At 43.4% G+C, this 16,294-nt stretch overlaps 1 protein-coding gene across 2 annotated transcripts in view; it reads left to right on the top strand.

Annotated features, from left to right (window-relative positions):
• The window catches only part of LOC138468319 (exportin-5-like), a 2,047,117-nt gene that overhangs the window by 1,177,434 nt on the left and 853,389 nt on the right, over positions 1-16,294 (top strand). For both annotated transcript variants that reach the window (XM_069608821.1, XM_069608822.1), the window contains exon 21: positions 6,013-6,212. In XM_069608821.1, the coding sequence (XP_069464922.1) occupies positions 6,013-6,212 (200 nt within the window). The remainder of the gene's footprint in view (positions 1-6,012; positions 6,213-16,294) is intronic.

Genomic DNA, 16,294 nt, shown 5'->3' on the forward strand with positions numbered 1-16,294 from the left:
ATAAGGTAATAGGACCCAGTCAGGACTCAGTTAATGTAGGCAAGTTTGATCAAATAAAGATAAGCAACGACAGACAGGACTCTGGATTAGTGTCACAAGTCTGATGAGGTAATCTAAGACCCAATTATGTGGGGACCTTTTTTTATAAAGCATAAATTCCCAATGGGTAAGGAAAGATATTAAGTCGGTGACCGATGAAGAAATGTGAGCCTCATTAAATGGCATTGGGGATTACATTTAATGAGCTCCAAAAACAGTATATAAGGTGGCCCCAAAATCAGATTAGAGAGCAGCCTCAGAAGAACATAAGAAAAGGATGAGGTGCTACCCCACAGCCAGCCATGCATAGTAGAGGAGAAATGCCCAGATGATCTGTAGTCCTTTAGCAGGGGAGAAATGCCCAGATGATCTGTAGTCCCTTGGCAGAGAAGAAATGCCCAGATGATCTGTAGTCCCGTAGCAGAGGAGAAATGCCCAGGTGATCTGTAGTCCCTTAGTAGAGGAGAGATGCCCAGATGATCTGCAGTCCCTTAGCAGAGGAGAAGTGCCCAGATTTGTAGTCCCTTAGCAGAGGAGAGATGCCCAGATAATCTGTAGTACCTTAGCAGAGGAGAAGTGCCCAGATCTGTAGTCCCTTAGCAGAGGAGAAATGCCCAGATCTGTAGTCCCTTAGCAGAGGAGAGATGGCCAGATGATCTGTAGTCCCTTAGCAGAGGAGAAATGCCCAGCTGATCTGTAGTCCCTTAGCAGTTGAGAAATGCCCAGCTGATCTGTAGTCCCTTAGCAGAGGAGAAATGCCCAGATTATCTGTAGTCCCTTAGCAGAGGAGAGATGCCCAGATGAACTGCAGTCCCTTAGCAGAGGAGAAGTGCCCAGATGATCTGTAGTCCCTTAGCAGAGGAGAGATGCCCAGATGATCTGTAGTCCCTTAGCAGATGAGAGATTCCCAGATGATCTGTAGTCCCTTAGCAGAGGAGAAATGCCCAGGTGATCTGTAGTCCCTTAGCAGAGGAGAGATGCTCAGATGATCTGTAGTCCCTTAGCAGAGGAGAGATGCCCAGATGATCTGTAGTCCCTTAGCAGAGGAGAGATTAGCAGAGGAGAGATGCCCAGATGATCTGTAGTCCCTTAGCAGAGGAGAGATTCCCAGATGATCTGTAGTCCCTTAGCAGATGAGATTCCCAGATGATCTGTAGTCCCTTAGCAGAGGAGAAATGCCCAGGTGATCTGTAGTCCCTTAGCAGAGGAGAGATGCCCAGGTGATCTGTAGTCCCTTAGCAGAGGGGAGATGCCCAGATGATCTGTAGTCCCTTAGCAGAGGAGAGATGCCCATATGATCTGCAGTCCCTTAGCAGAGGAGAAGTGCCCAGATCTGTAGTCCCTTAGCAGAGGATAAGTGCCCAGATCTGTAGTCCCTTAGCAGAGGAGAGATGCCCAGATGATCTGTAGTCCCTTAGCAGAGGAGAAGTGCCCAGATCTGTAGTCCCTTAGCAGAGGAGAAATGCCCAGATCTGTAGTCCCTTAGCAGAGGAGAAATGCCCAGATCTGTAGTCCCTTAGCAGAGGAGAGATGGCCAGATGATCTGTAGTCCCTTAATAGAGGAGAAATGCCCAGCTGATCTGTAGTCCCTTAGCAGTTGAGAAATGCCCAGCTGATCTGTTGTCCCTTAGCAGAGGAGAAATGCCCAAATTATCTGTAGTCCCTTAGCAGAGGAGAGATGCCCAGATGAACTGCAGTCCCTTACCAGAGGAGAAGTGCCTAGATGATCTGTAGTCCCTTAGCAGAGGAGAGATGCCCAGATGATCTGTAGTCCCTTAGCAGATGAGAGATTCCCAGATCTGTAGTCCCTTAGCAGAGGAGAAATGCCCAGGTGATCTGTAGTCCCTTAGCAGAGGAGAGATGCCCAGATGATCTGTAGTCCCTTAGCAGAGGAGAGCTTAGCAGAGGAGAGATGCCCAGATGATCTGTAGTCCCTTAGCAGATGAGAGATTCCCAGATGATCTGTAGTCCCTTAGCAGAGGAGAAATGCCCAGGTGATCTGTAGTCCCTTAGTAGAGGAGAAATGCCCATCTGATCTGTAGTCCCTTAGCAGAGGAGAAATGCCCAGCTGATCTGTAGTCCCTTAGCAGTTGAGAAATGCCCAGCTGATCTGTAGTCCCTTAGCAGAGGAGAAATGCCCAGATTATCTGTAGTCCCTTAGCAGAGGAGAGATTCCCAGATGAACTGCAGTCCCTTAGCAGAGGAGAAGTGCCCAGATGATCTGTAGTCCCTTAGCAGAGGAGAGATGCCCAGATGATCTGTAGTCCCTTAGCAGATGAGAGATTCCCAGATGATCTGTAGTCCCTTAGCAGAGGAGAAATGCCCAGGTGATCTGTAGTCCCTTAGCAGAGGAGAGATGCTCAGATGATCTGTAGTCCCTTAGCAGAGGAGAGATGCCCAGATGATCTGTAGTCTCTTAGCATAGGAGAGATTAGCAGAGGAGAGATGCCCAGATGATCTGTAGTCCCTTAGCAGAGGAGAGATTCCCAGATGATCTGTAGTCCCTTAGCAGATGAGAGATTCCCAGATGATCTGTAGTCCCTTAGCAGAGGAGAAATGCCCTGGTGATCTGTAGTCCCTTAGCAGAGGAGAGATGCCCAGGTGATCTGTAGTCCCTTAGCAGAGGGGAGATGCCCAGATGATCTGTAGTCCCTTAGCAGAGGAGAGATGCCCATATGATCTGCAGTCCCTTAGCAGAGGAGAAGTGCCCAGATCTGTAGTCCCTTAGCAGAGGATAAGTGCCCAGATCTGTAGTCCCTTAGCAGAGGAGAGATGCCCAGATGATCTGTAGTCCCTTAGCAGAGGAGAAGTGCCCAGATCTGTAGTCCCTTAGCAGAGGAGAAATGCCCAGATCTGTAGTCCCTTAGCAGAGGAGAAATGCCCAGATCTGTAGTCCCTTAGCAGAGGAGAAATGCCCAGCTGATCTGTAGTCCCTTAGCAGTTGAGAAATGCCCAGCTGATCTGTTGTCCCTTAGCAGAGGAGAAATGCCCAAATTATCTGTAGTCCCTTAGCAGAGGAGAGATGCCCAGATGAACTGCAGTCCCTTACCAGAGGTGAAGTGCCTAGATGATCTGTAGTCCCTTAGCAGAGGAGAGATGCCCAGATGATCTGTAGTCCCTTAGCAGATGAGAGTTTCCCAGATGATCTGTAGTCCCTTAGCAGAGGAGAAATGCCCAGGTGATCTGTAGTCCCTTAGCAGAGGAGAGATGCCCAGATGATCTGTAGTCCCTTAGCAGAGGAGAGCTTAGCAGAAGAGAGATGCCCAGATGATCTGTAGTCCCTTAGCAGATGAGAGATTCCCAGATGATCTGTAGTCCCTTAGCAGAGGAGAAATGCCCAGGTGATCTGTAGTCCCTTAGTAGAGGAGAAATGCCCATCTGATCTGTAGTCCCTTAGCAGAGGAGAAATGCCCAGATGATCTGTAGTCCCTTAGCTGAGGAGAAATGCCCAGATCTGTAGTCCCTTAGCTGAGGAGAAATGCCCAGATGATCTATAGGCCCTTAGCAGAGCAGAGATGCCCAGATGATCTGTAGTCCCTCATTAGAGCACAGGAGACATGCCCAGATGATCTGTATTCCCTTAGCAGAGGAGAGATGCCCAGATCATCTGTAATCCCTCATTAGAGCAGAGGAGACATGCCCAGATGATCTGTAGTCCCTGGGTAGAGCAAATGGATGCCCAGATGATCTGTAGTCCCTTAGCAGAGGAGAAATGCCCAAATGATCTGTATTCCCTTAGCAGAGCAGAGCTGCCCAGATGATCTGTAGTCCCTTAGCAGAGAAGAGATGCCCAGATGATCTGTAGTCCCTTAGCAGAGCAGAGATGCCCAGATGATCTGTAGTCCCTCATTAGAGCACAGGAGACATGCCCAGATGATCTGTATTCCCTTAGCAGAGGAGAGATGCCCAGATCATCTGTAATCCCTCATTAGAGCAGAGGAGACATGCCCAGATGATCTGTAGTCCCTGGGTAGAGCAAATGGATGCCCAGATGATCTGTAGTCCCTTAGCAGAGGAGAAATGCCCAAATGATCTGTATTCCCTTAGCAGAGCAGAGCTGCCCAGATGATCTGTAGTCCCTTAGCAGAGAAGAGATGCCCAGATGATCTGTAGTCCCTTAGCAGAGCAGAGATGCCCAGATGATCTGTAGTCCCTTAGCAGAGCAGAGATGCCTAGATGATCTGTAATCCCTTAGTTGAGGAGAAATTCCCAGATGTTCTGTATTCCCTGAGTAGAGCAAAGGATGGATGCCCAGAAGATCTGTAGTCCCCTAGGAGATCTGAAGGAAGCAGAATACACCCAAGCCAGCATCTGACGACATGCGTATGAGCAAGCAAGCAAAGCCAAAACATGCAATGCAAATTCTTTTTGATTGATCTTTCTAGAAGCACAAGTGATATTTAAATTAATAATTAGCATTGTTCAAAGAGGTGCCAGGAAAGGCATTCAATGGAAAGCATTTTTGGGTTTCTATTGAGAAACACAAGGAAACATTCTTAACCCAAGACTGGCATTAAAGGCACACCAATCAAGGCCTAGTTTTCATTATTGCTTGAGACCAATACACTTAGATCAATATACTTAGATCTGCCTGTGAAGTTTGGAGACCATACATGACAAGATGTTTTGTGCAGCACCACTCTTAAGTATTCCAAATACAAGCAGAAAGAAATGTTTGAGTGAGATGCAATTGCAAATGATAAATGGACCACATACTAGCTTGCCCTAAATCTTGACACCGAAAGTAACATATGCACCAGTGACTGCTAGATACGCCCCCCAAGGTCAGGTGTTGTTTCTTGGTGCTAAATTGCCAGGCACCGTAAACTTCGGCAGATGCGGCAGCATAGCAACCTCAGGCCTCTTTGATTTGGAGTAGTTTTCTTAGATGCTTCGAGACTCGTCCCCACAATTGACAAATGTAACGTGCAGATTACCTTAACGTAGATAAATATGTTGAGTGCTGTATGTTAGCACAACTTACTCTCGCAAAAGGGCCTACTTTCAAACGTTTGGCAACCATCCCTTCCTTGGAGGCTGTCTCATTGTTATTTTTCCGGGCTTCTTTCAAGGCACAGGACATGGATTCAGCCATGACTGGTCGTGGCCACCCCTGCCTTAGCCATCCTTAGCAAGCAATGGTCGTGATTGTTTATAGCCAGATCTGCACCCTTTCCCATTAAGGAGTTGAAGGATAGCTGTGCCCCTCCTTGCAAGATCACCATCTACTGTGATTGTGAACAGGCACAGTTCCCTACTGTGAGTAATGTTTAAATGCCTTGTTGTAAAGTACCCTGTGTGGTACACACAGCTAACTAGGCATGTTTACTACCTAGAGAAACACTAGGTGCCTTCTGGGTGACCCACACAATGAGGGTTAAGGCCTCTAAGGGGGAACAACACAGAGATTGAATGGGACTTGCTAGGGAAAAAGAGTTAAACCAGTAAAAGGAAAGGTTCAGGTTAAAGAACTACCCCTTTAAGCCAGAGGTAACGTTTAGGACTGTTTGCCCAGCAGCTCTGATCTTAGTACTGGAATATGGATGTGGAGTGTGGGAATGCTACCATGATTTAGAAGCACGTTCTCACTCACTTCCAGGCCACTGTGTTTTGTGTACTTCATTCTTTAGGGGCGTTTTTAAAAACACCAGTAAGTGATTTAGAGGAAGGCATACTTCTAAAGAACAGTGTGAAAGTAGGTGGAAGTTGCAGTCTGACTATTGGGAGTTCCTCGAGGGAAGGATTTCCTTACTTCTACATCAGCATCCTTGTTTTTTATCCGAACAGAAACCTTCTAGCCTAACGGAAACCTTCACTGGCATCTAGTCCTGTATAACTTGCTATAAGCCTGCATTAGCAGTGCAGTGTGTGTCTAAGTAAAAATATTTTCTGTTTCTGAATATGACTACTAATAGCACGCCAAACCCACTTGCAGTTCCCCTACCATATTCTTGTGTTTTTTCCTGTTTTCAGCCCCACTTTGAGACATTTTTTAACTATGTGAAGGCTCTGCTATCCAACGAACTGCTGCTGACCACGATGGAAAAGGATTGTCTCACAAATTTGCTAATCCACCTCAGCAATCACTTCCTCAACTATGAGCGCCAGAGAGCATTCCTGGAGGAGCTGCTGGCCCCAGTTAACACACTCTGGCTGTCTGACGTGATGCAAAGGTAAGGCTTCCTTCTCTGTTTTTCTAGGTAAGAATATGTATGCACATGCTGACAGCTGGCAACCAGCATGGATAGAGTATGCTGGGACATTTAAAGACTAGAAATCTTGAAGCCAATATACAAAAAGTAAAATCAATGCTTGTCTGAATGATGGTTTAAATTAATGCCTATTGAAGACAATGGGCCTCATCATAAGTTGGGCCGTAGCCCTTAAATGCACCAGTAACACTATTACCACTGCATTTAAGGGCTGGCCCAATCTTGAGTTGGGCGTTAAGTGGGAGCTTTACCACCAGCTTTTTGCTGGAGGTAGAAATGTCCCCTTAGCACCCAGTTCCGGTTCTATTACTACCAGCGCAATTATCGCCGGAAGTAATAACACCCCCAAAAGGGAATGGGAACTTACCACTGTACCGCTACTCGTGATCCGGCGCTAATGGCACCGGACCGAGTAGCAGTAATGCTAATTGCGCTAGTGGTATCCCAGCGATATCACTGCTGGGATACTGCCAGACTCCTGATGAAGCCCCAATGACAAGGGAGCTTCAAAGTGTAGCCCTATCCACAGCGCGCATCTGCCAATATCCTCTTTAAAAAAACAAATCTTCCCCCTATTTCCATCTGGTACATGCTGTCGTTTCTGTTTTTTTCCCACAATCATTCCAATGGGAGTTGGTTCCCCTTAGGTGACATGGACTCCCATTCCGAGGAGGAATTCCCGAGACCGAATACCCTGTCTACATATATGAGACTACCTGCAACAAAGACTAAGCTGTCATCCTTACGTTTGGCTTCAGGCAATGTGGGAACAAACCAGCCATACCAAGGAAAAGTGAAAGTCTCTTAAAATAAAGACGTGTATATAACTGGGACGAGTAGCTCTTGTGAGGAGACAGTATGGTATGCAGGGGTTGCCCCCTGATGTGATTACGCCTTGGAGAGGGGAGCAGGCTGAAGGCACAGAGCCTTCAACTTTTGGAAAGGTGAGGAATGCCAGAGTGAGATGCCTGAGAGCTGATGAATCCTGCAACGGTAGAACTGTTGCCCGAACAGGGTCCTAAGACCCGTACAAGGTGGTGGCGTGACAAAGGCTGCTTTGTGGTGGGTAAGCTGCCCAACAAACGGCGCTGAGACCAACGGAGAAAGAAATACTGCCAGCTTGTTACATTAGATTTCACTGAATACCATTTCACCTAATGAGATTTCACCTAATGAGATTTCTCTGAATATATTTCACCAGAAATGGTAGGTGAAGTGGTTTTGTGTAATGCATATTAGAACACCCTAGAGGGTGTTTGACGTTTGTGATTGGTCAATCTGCGAGCTATACAAACTGGTATAGCCCGCAGATTGATTACAGCCTGGAAAAATGTAAGCAAAGCTTACCTACAAGGCGGCAGCACCGTCGTAGCGCGTATTTTAAATAATTACTTTGCAGATTTACTTGTAGCAGTTGATTTCAACACGGCAGCGTGTCTGGCGTGGTCCGCCCCATAAAGGCAGCAAACTTCCTTTAGTTTTCAGTTGCCAGTAAAATATCCCCCAGTATTGTGTGCGCACCGGCACGGCTTAATCTCCCATTGGTATGAAATGTGGGGATTAGAAACATTCACTTTGCCCCTCAGAACGCTTCTTCCTAGCGTTCCCAACCAGCATTATATGGCTGCACTGAAACAGCCACATTATAAGAAAAGACACGTTGGGCTGCAGAAGAATGCTACAAAGGCACTGGAGAAAAGCAAGTACGTCACAGTTAGTAATAAAAGCTACAGCTATGTAGTAAATATGGGGGAAAAAGCTGTATTTCACAGTTTTGATTTTTAAATGACAAAATTATTTGTAAGTAGTTCAACCCTATATTTTCATACATATCATTTTGCATTTTTTTCTTCTTTAAACATTTCTCATTTATTGTACTTTAATTAAACACTGAGGGTATTCTAATAGCTTTATAGACCTCCAGCGAGAGCCGTACCAGGCGTTATGGTCCCTCATACCTTATTAACTCAGTCTTCAGGGCCCATAATGCCCGGTACGGCCCTCGCTGCAGGTCTATAATAGGTGGGTTGTGGGGTGAGGGTATAAGTTAGGGTAGGGAGGGGTGAAGAGGTGCGGGGGTCTCCCCCTACATTGTAAAAAAAAGTTAAAAGTTCATTTCATTTTTTGGTGAAATGGATTTGGTGTAATCTCCCTTAGGTGAAATATTTTCGAAGAAATCGCATACATCCCTGCCAGCTACCTGCAGCCTGTGTCCGTAGTTGGCATCCTAAGTCAAAGGAGTCAAGAATGCTACGCTGCCGAAGCCAGGCACAGAGAAGATTAACCGAGAAGCCGAATACCCGAGAGCACGCCGAGCCCCATGAGCTTTCCCGTGTTGTAAAAGGTAACCGGGAGAGGCAGGAGGCTGCATGGGCAACGTATTGGGAGAATGAAAGTCGAACATTAAATCAGTAGAATTGGAGCTATCTGAAATCAGTACAGAATGTGACATACAACGCTGTTTTGGAAATGGATGGAAAGTGGATGCTAATACCCTGGTTGGAAGGGAGAAACCAACAGTTACTGAGGCTTGAAGAAGGGAGAGAGCCCACTGCAAAGAAGTGTAACCAGTATTGTGAAATTAGACTCTTGAGGGAACAGAATCATAAAAGAGAGAATTCTAATGCGAAGAGCCCATGAGAGGGGGACTCATAATTTGGATAAGGTCATACAAAACCTAGGGTTTGTGAACCCTGACGAATCAGATATACAAGTAAAGACCAGAGTGTGAGGAACCTATTTCAAGGAAAATTGTCGTAAAGCCAGCATTAAAGAGAATGCAAATCCGGCCAGCAGCTGCAACATGAGCACAAATCTCTCTGGTGCACCCGGGCTGCCCGTAGAAATCCTGCTTTTTTGCTAAAGAATTAAAGCTCTGTCCTGGGTGCATAGTGTGACATGCTTGCGGTGTGAGACACGCATATCTGGAGCTCCGGCGGTGGTTGTTGGGCCTCACTAGTGGCAGAAAGATCTGAGGTCCCAATATGGGTGCAGGCGTGGCAGGCGGAGGCAGATCTGGGATGCCTTGTCTGGCAGAGGAAGGAGTCTGCTTATAGCCTGCACTGCTGTGAGGAGGTGGCGAGCAGTCCGGACCATGAGTCACAGTGGGGTAAACGCCTATTAAGGTAGCAGCTGAAGAGTGCAGCCAATCCTTGGGAGGCAGATGGGAGATGCTGTGATCCCCGGCAGGGAGTCGAGACAGCTTTGGTGACCAGCCTGGAGGTGGTGACCGTGTGAGTATGGCCTGAGGGGTGCATAGATCCAGAGGGGCCCGGTGCTCTGGTGGTGGGGGCTGTGGGTGTGCCTCTTCGTCCCCAGGCGGGCCCAGAAGATGGCAGCAGTCATGATGGCCTGCAAAGACAGCTAGCTGCAGAAGAGAGAGGAGAGGCTGTCTCTGAGCTGCACTGCAATGTGGGGAAAGCTTGCACAGAGCGGGATCTGGAACGGGACCGGTATGCAGCTCTTTGGCTGGCGCTCACACGGGGAGTCCACCTGGCACAGCGCCTGAGTTGTGGGGCTTGCAGTGTGCACTGGGACATAGACCCCGTGCACAACAGTGAGTGGGGTTGACTCTGGTACGGAGCCTCTACAGGCAGTCTTGGCCCCGGATTGTCAAAGTGCTGACCGAGGCTGCACAGCACATTTGAACTTGGTCTGTATTGATGGGTCGAGGGTCTGGTGCATAAAGCCTATCCTGGAACCCTGGTCCTGGATGTGGGGCGCAGCTTAGCGAAGTATTGGCTATTTTTTTTTTTTTTTTTATTGTGTTTGATTCAAAATAGAATCTTTACAATCTTGTAACACATTTTTGTTTGTTTAAAAGAAGAAAACATATAACAGTATAAATTCTCAATTCATTACATATTAAAAGACAACAGAATATAAAATTACTTCAATTTACATTAATTCATTTTGTGCAGAAATAGCTTTCATTATGACCTTTAAAAAATTGGTCAGATTGATAAGTAACTTACAACTGTTCCCCCACATACACCTATTCCATAAGGTTAGTTTGGAGAATTCGGTATCAGAATACAAGTAGCTTCTTAGATGTCTATTTCTTACTTCATCAAAGTGTTTACAATAGATTACCAAATGTTTCAGTGATTCAGTGACATAATATATTTGACAAAATCTGCACCTTGTGTATCAAACTTCACACCTTTATCAACCCAGCTCTGAATTCGCTCAAAAGTAGGAAATTGGTTCAAACGGAACCGCATATATAAATTCCTTTCTAAAAAATTAGGAAATTGGAACAAATACCCGGGTAAAACCCTCATTTTTCTTCTAAATTGCGCATTTTCTTTATACATCTTAAAGTTACCAATTTGGTCAGATTGCCGACACCAAGCCAAGAGTTAGAATTTACGTTTGTTTTCAGGTAGACACAGTAGAAAGTCTTCTTCAGGAATATTTGTGATTTCTAGAATGTCATCCATTTTCTTAGTAAAGTTATCCAATTCCAATAAGGAACCATGTTCTATTATTTGACCAAGATCACCATAGAGCGAGTTCCTAGGTGGATTTAACATCTTTTGTAGTTGTTCAAACGTCTCCAATTCCACTTAGCAGACAATGGCAACAATCCTATTTCATGGAGAATAATTGCATTTGCAACAGATCTAGCAATACCCAGAACCTTTTTCCACATTTGCCCTTGAATCATGTCAAGAAAATCCTCCATATCGAACATACACGAATCAAGGATGTATAGTATACAAGGTTCAATCTTCAGCAAATAAAACTGAATGATTGGTATCAGAGAATAATTGCAATATTTCCTGAATAATATGCTCATTTGAGATAACAAGGGTTTAGTTCTTTCCCTTAACAGTTTAGACCACCATATCTTAGAATACAGATCAGTAATAGAGTAACCAAGATAACGCAGTTCTTTAACCACCTTTAGTTTTTCCATACCAATTACCCAATCATACTTTTTGATATTTTTCTTCCCATCCGCAAAAAACAAAATTTTAGATTTAGCCCAATTTATTTTCAAATTATGTTCCTCTGCAAAAAGATGAAATGCATCCAGCTTGTTCTGTAACCCAAACGGGGTTCTATCAAGGAATAATAAATCATCTGCGAAACTAATACAGTTCAGTTTGAGATGTCCAAGTTTAGCCGGATAGCATGTTATGTCTTTCCAGAGAGTTTCAATTTGGGAGAGATAAATATTGAATAGTATCGCGGCCATAGAGCAACCCTGTTTCTGTCCAATTTCAGTGGGGATTTGGAATGTAAGGGTTCCTATTTTATTAACACGAACCATATAATTTGTGTTGGCGTGTAGTAAGGCTATCAACGCCACCAGATGTACTGGAATCCCTTGATGGATCATAGTCTTCCATAGAAGACATCTTATAACAGTGTCAAAAGCTGAACCGAGGTCTATCACAGCCATATAGACTGCTCCAATTCCCTTTTTTTTTGTTTGACACTGGATAATAGATAAAATAGTGGCATTCAAGGTACACCCCATATCCTTACAGAAACCAGTCTGAAATTTGGACAGAATATCATTCTGAAATAAGTATTCTTGAAGTTCTTTTAGAATAAGCTGAGAAAAAACCTTAGCAGAGGCATCCGTAATCGCAATAGGTCTAAAATTTTGGGGATCGTTGGAGGGACCCTTCTTATAGATGGGGACTATAATTGCGGAGCACCAAGTGAATGGAATTCTCTTAGTAGCAACAATTGAATCAAATTTAATTTTTAGGATAGGAGCCCAGAAATGCGGGTCATGTTTAAGTACGCATGCCAGGATATAATCGGGGCCAGAAGCTTTAGTGTCTTTCAGCCTGAGGATAGCATCTATCACATCCTCAACTGACCATGGACAACATTCCAAAATAAATTCTGCATATTCAACGTGAGGAATATTTCGGAATGATTTTGGTAATAACATTTTTTCACGTATGTAGGTAGCTAGAATGGAAGGTTCACAAGAGACACTGGTTACATGCAAATTTCTAATGAGAGACCAGATATTCCTAGTATCATGTTCCAATATATTATGCATCATCCGCTGATTATCCTTAATAGCCATTTCATGCCTGTAAAACCTGATCTGATTCTTGAAGGAAACCATGATACGTTTCTTTTCCAAGCCATACACTGTGGGACTCAAATTCAGTCTCGCCAATTCCCTAATTTTGGACTTTTTATTGAGTTTTAGATTATAAATTCTTAAGTCAAAAGCATGCCGATGTTCACTCCAAGTAACAGATGGTCTAAGGGCATATGCTATATCTAACACATTTGTTTGAATGATATAATTTAGTTTAGCTTCCGTTTCGGGTTTATGTAGCTCATGATTCCAATTAATAGATAGAAAAGTTACATCATTCTTGATTTTATCAATCAATTTTCTGCAAATGTATATGTTCCACAGTATGGTCAGACCAGGTCTATCAGTCTCCGACAATTGCAACGATTCTTCCTTAACTAAACTCCACTCTTTAATATTTACGCTAATAGAGATGGCAAGATGGTCCCCATAACCAAAGTTTAATATTTGGGTTGGTTCGCATGTATTATAAGAGTAAGAAGATATGAAAAACGGTCAATATACGAGCTACGATCACCACGTTTCCAGGAATACAAGGGGGATCCATGCTCGGGCTTAACTAGTTGCATGTCCCAACCTAATAAATGCTGTACCCATTTTTTGCCATTTATCACAGTTGTTGGTAAACTCCCATTTTCCATACACATTCCAAAAGATTTGGTCCCATAACAAGAGGAATTAAAATCGCCACCTAAGATGATCTGCACATGTTGCATAGTTGAGAATGTCTTCCAATATTCCATCAAGTACTTGCAAAATTCGATCCCAGGTGATACAGGCTCTATTCCAATAAAGAGAATTATGTTGAATGAAAGCGAGACTAAATACACTTCACACAAAGCAAATACTTGCCATCCGAGGTTTGGTGGAAAACCAAGCATGCAGGTTATGTAAAAATGTGGACACCGTGGAAACGATTAGGCACCTGGTTTTAAACTGTCCATACACCAAACAGAATAGAATCACTTATCTATTTCCGTTGATTACAAATCCTTGGATGTTCGAAGAGGATAACATATGGAACAGATTGATCTCAGGTGAAGCTACGCGGTGGACCATGGCCATGACAAACTTAATCGAGCTGGCTTTTAAACAGATAAATGAAATTCTTCTCATCGAAGACGCCTCATTAATACAAACCTAAGGAGTATCGGAACAACGACATTGGAAACGTATCTATGGTTTATAAAAAGATGTACCGCGATCTGTTGAAAGCCAACTCTCCGGAGAATCTTGAAGAGTTAAATGCGTATATCTTTTTGATAAAATTACAGGTTCTGGCCTGAAATATAAATCAAATAAAAAAAAAAAGAAAAAAAGAGAATTATTAAAGCTGTATCATAAAATCCCTTAACTTTTAGATGGATTACCAGTAAGCTATCATCTCTTAACAACAACTTAACATCAAAGTTACAACGATTGCTTATGAGTTCAGCTAAACCACCAGACGGCCTACCCTTTGGACCCCTAGTAGCTTCCATAGTGTAGGAAACAAAGCCCTTAATATTAAAAGATGACATATACATGGTTTCCTGCCAAAGAAATATTTCATGGTTTTTGCTGGATTCATCTTTACCATACAACCGCTGGAAATTTGCAAGTCCACAACAATTCCAGGATGTAATTCTCAGTTTACCATAGCTACGCTATCTCATCTCTGTTAGCTTTTGCAGTAGGACATACAACACCACTAGATCCCGAGGTAACTTCGTTAAGAGCAACCACTAATGCGAGCAATTGTTTCAATGTATCAGCACTAACATTTAGTTCCGGGACCACTTGTGTATTCACAGCTTTGGGAATATCAGTTTTGATTGGAGTTGCCAAGAATTCATCTGCATCCTTAACGTTCATAAAAACAAGAAATTTTCCCTTTGCTCCCAGACCATCTTCATAATTAACATTGACTGAAAGCCACATAACATGCGACGATTACAATGAATACCCATCCGTATCCAGTCAAGGTCATCAGAACGAAGAGTTCTAAGTGGGGGGATGGATTGAAAAGTTTTCAGCATAAATGTTCTGTTCAAACTGGTTCTACCGTTTATTTGCACATTATTTTCCCATCCCATAATAACCGGCACACCAGGAGTCAATTTCATACCCTGTTCCACTTTATCAATACATGACTTGGAATCATCATCTTCATAAATCGACTCGGATTCCAATTCCACATCATTCTCGCCAGTTAAGGGACTAGGGCCAGATATCACACTCGGAGCTTGCTTTTTTATCTTAGTTAGAGGTTTCTTCACTCCCTTATTTCCTAAACCCACAGGTTTACTTACTCCTTTTAGTTTCAGAACCCATATCGCCATTCACTTCTTCAATCGTTTCATCATCAAAGTGATTATCTCCACTGCCCAACACAGTTTTATGACCTTCATGTTATTACCATTACCAATGAGGTTATTATTCTCCATAATTATTTTGTTTTTTTTTCAGTTTTTATTGTTTACAGGATAGAATTGAGAGAGGGCAGTTTGCACACCCATTGTACCCATTCCTACCGATGTAGACTGGCCCTTTGTAGAGAGTAAACAATTACATTCTTTACCAGACTTGCTGGCATTAGTATTCTTGTCAACATTTAGGTGTTTGCATTTTTTCAAACATTTTTTTGGCTGCAATATATCTTCATTTGAGCCCTCAGAAGTCAAATTTAAATGGGCCTTGGACTCATCCAATTGATGAAGATCAATGCTCTTCTCTTCATTGGCACCAATCCTTTCTTTATAAGCTACGGTCTCAACCCCCTTTTTGGATTTAGCGTTCATTTTTTTCTCATTTGCTTTTTGGGATTTATTTCTCTTTGCTTCCCTTTTCAGTGCACGTGCTAATGTTTTTTTTCTCTCCTTGTCAGTACCACTTTATGCTCTACACAATCATTTTCAGATTTGGACTCATTCAAACAGTCACTCATCTCTTCATTTCTGTCCTCCGTTAGATCAATTAAATCTAAAAGCAGTGACGGACTATCCATCACTTCCCCACGAGACATCGGTTCTACTTTTGGCGAAATCAGGCACTTATTTCCGATATTTGATTTTCTCACAAGAGATTTTTTTACCTCCTCTATGTCGATTTTCAAAACTTTAATATCGCTACTTAAGTCACCTATAGCTTTTATTAAAGAAACAGCAGAAGCTTTTGATTCGTAATTGGGCAAACAAACTATTGAAGGAGTCGCCATTTCTGCAAATGTTTTCAATTCAGCATTCACCATTCTTCCATCCGTTGGAGTTTGTGTAGAGCAATCCTTAGTATTTAATCTATTTTTGTTGTACACTAGATTAGACACTGCGTCGCAAGTAAACAGCAGCCCCTCTACTTTGTTCATCCTACATAAGAGCTCAGTTATAATTGATCTCAAATCAACTAAATCACCATGCGTTCGTTCGTGTCCTTTATCTAATAAATCCAGTATCCTTGAAAGAACTGGAAAGTCAATACCAAAACCTGGGGCATCACGAGCGCGCAAGTCCAATTCCTCATCCACTTTTGCATCATCGCAATTTTTTCCTTTGAAACTCATATCTTTCTTTTTTTCAAATTGTTCAATTTGTTCATTAGGGTCCATGTAGGAATTTTTCTTAGTTACCAATGGCTTTTTAGGGATTAGCAAGGGTTTGCCTTCAAGACTATCACCTTTACAAGCTTTACCATCAGAGTCACCATCTTCACTCAAATTTCCCACAAAAGAGTGGCGGTCGTGTCCGTAATGGGTTGGTAAACTAAACATATGGACGTCCTCTCTACCCATCATTCTGTTTGAGACAGGAGTAGATGGCCCCATAGAGAATCTCATTCTCTTACCCACTTCCATCTCAATGGTCGGACCAAGAAAAGAACAGTCGTTCAGGCCACCCAACACTCGATTATTACGATTTCTAGAATCGAGCTAACTTCTCATCCACTCATCCAGCTCAGTCTCACTGGGGGCTATATTCAAGGGCACATTGAA

This window comes from Ambystoma mexicanum, chromosome 4q (assembly GCF_040938575.1).
Source record: "Ambystoma mexicanum isolate Mex_15411 chromosome 4q, UKY_AmexF1_1, whole genome shotgun sequence".
Classification (NCBI taxonomy): Eukaryota; Metazoa; Chordata; class Amphibia; order Caudata; family Ambystomatidae; genus Ambystoma; species Ambystoma mexicanum.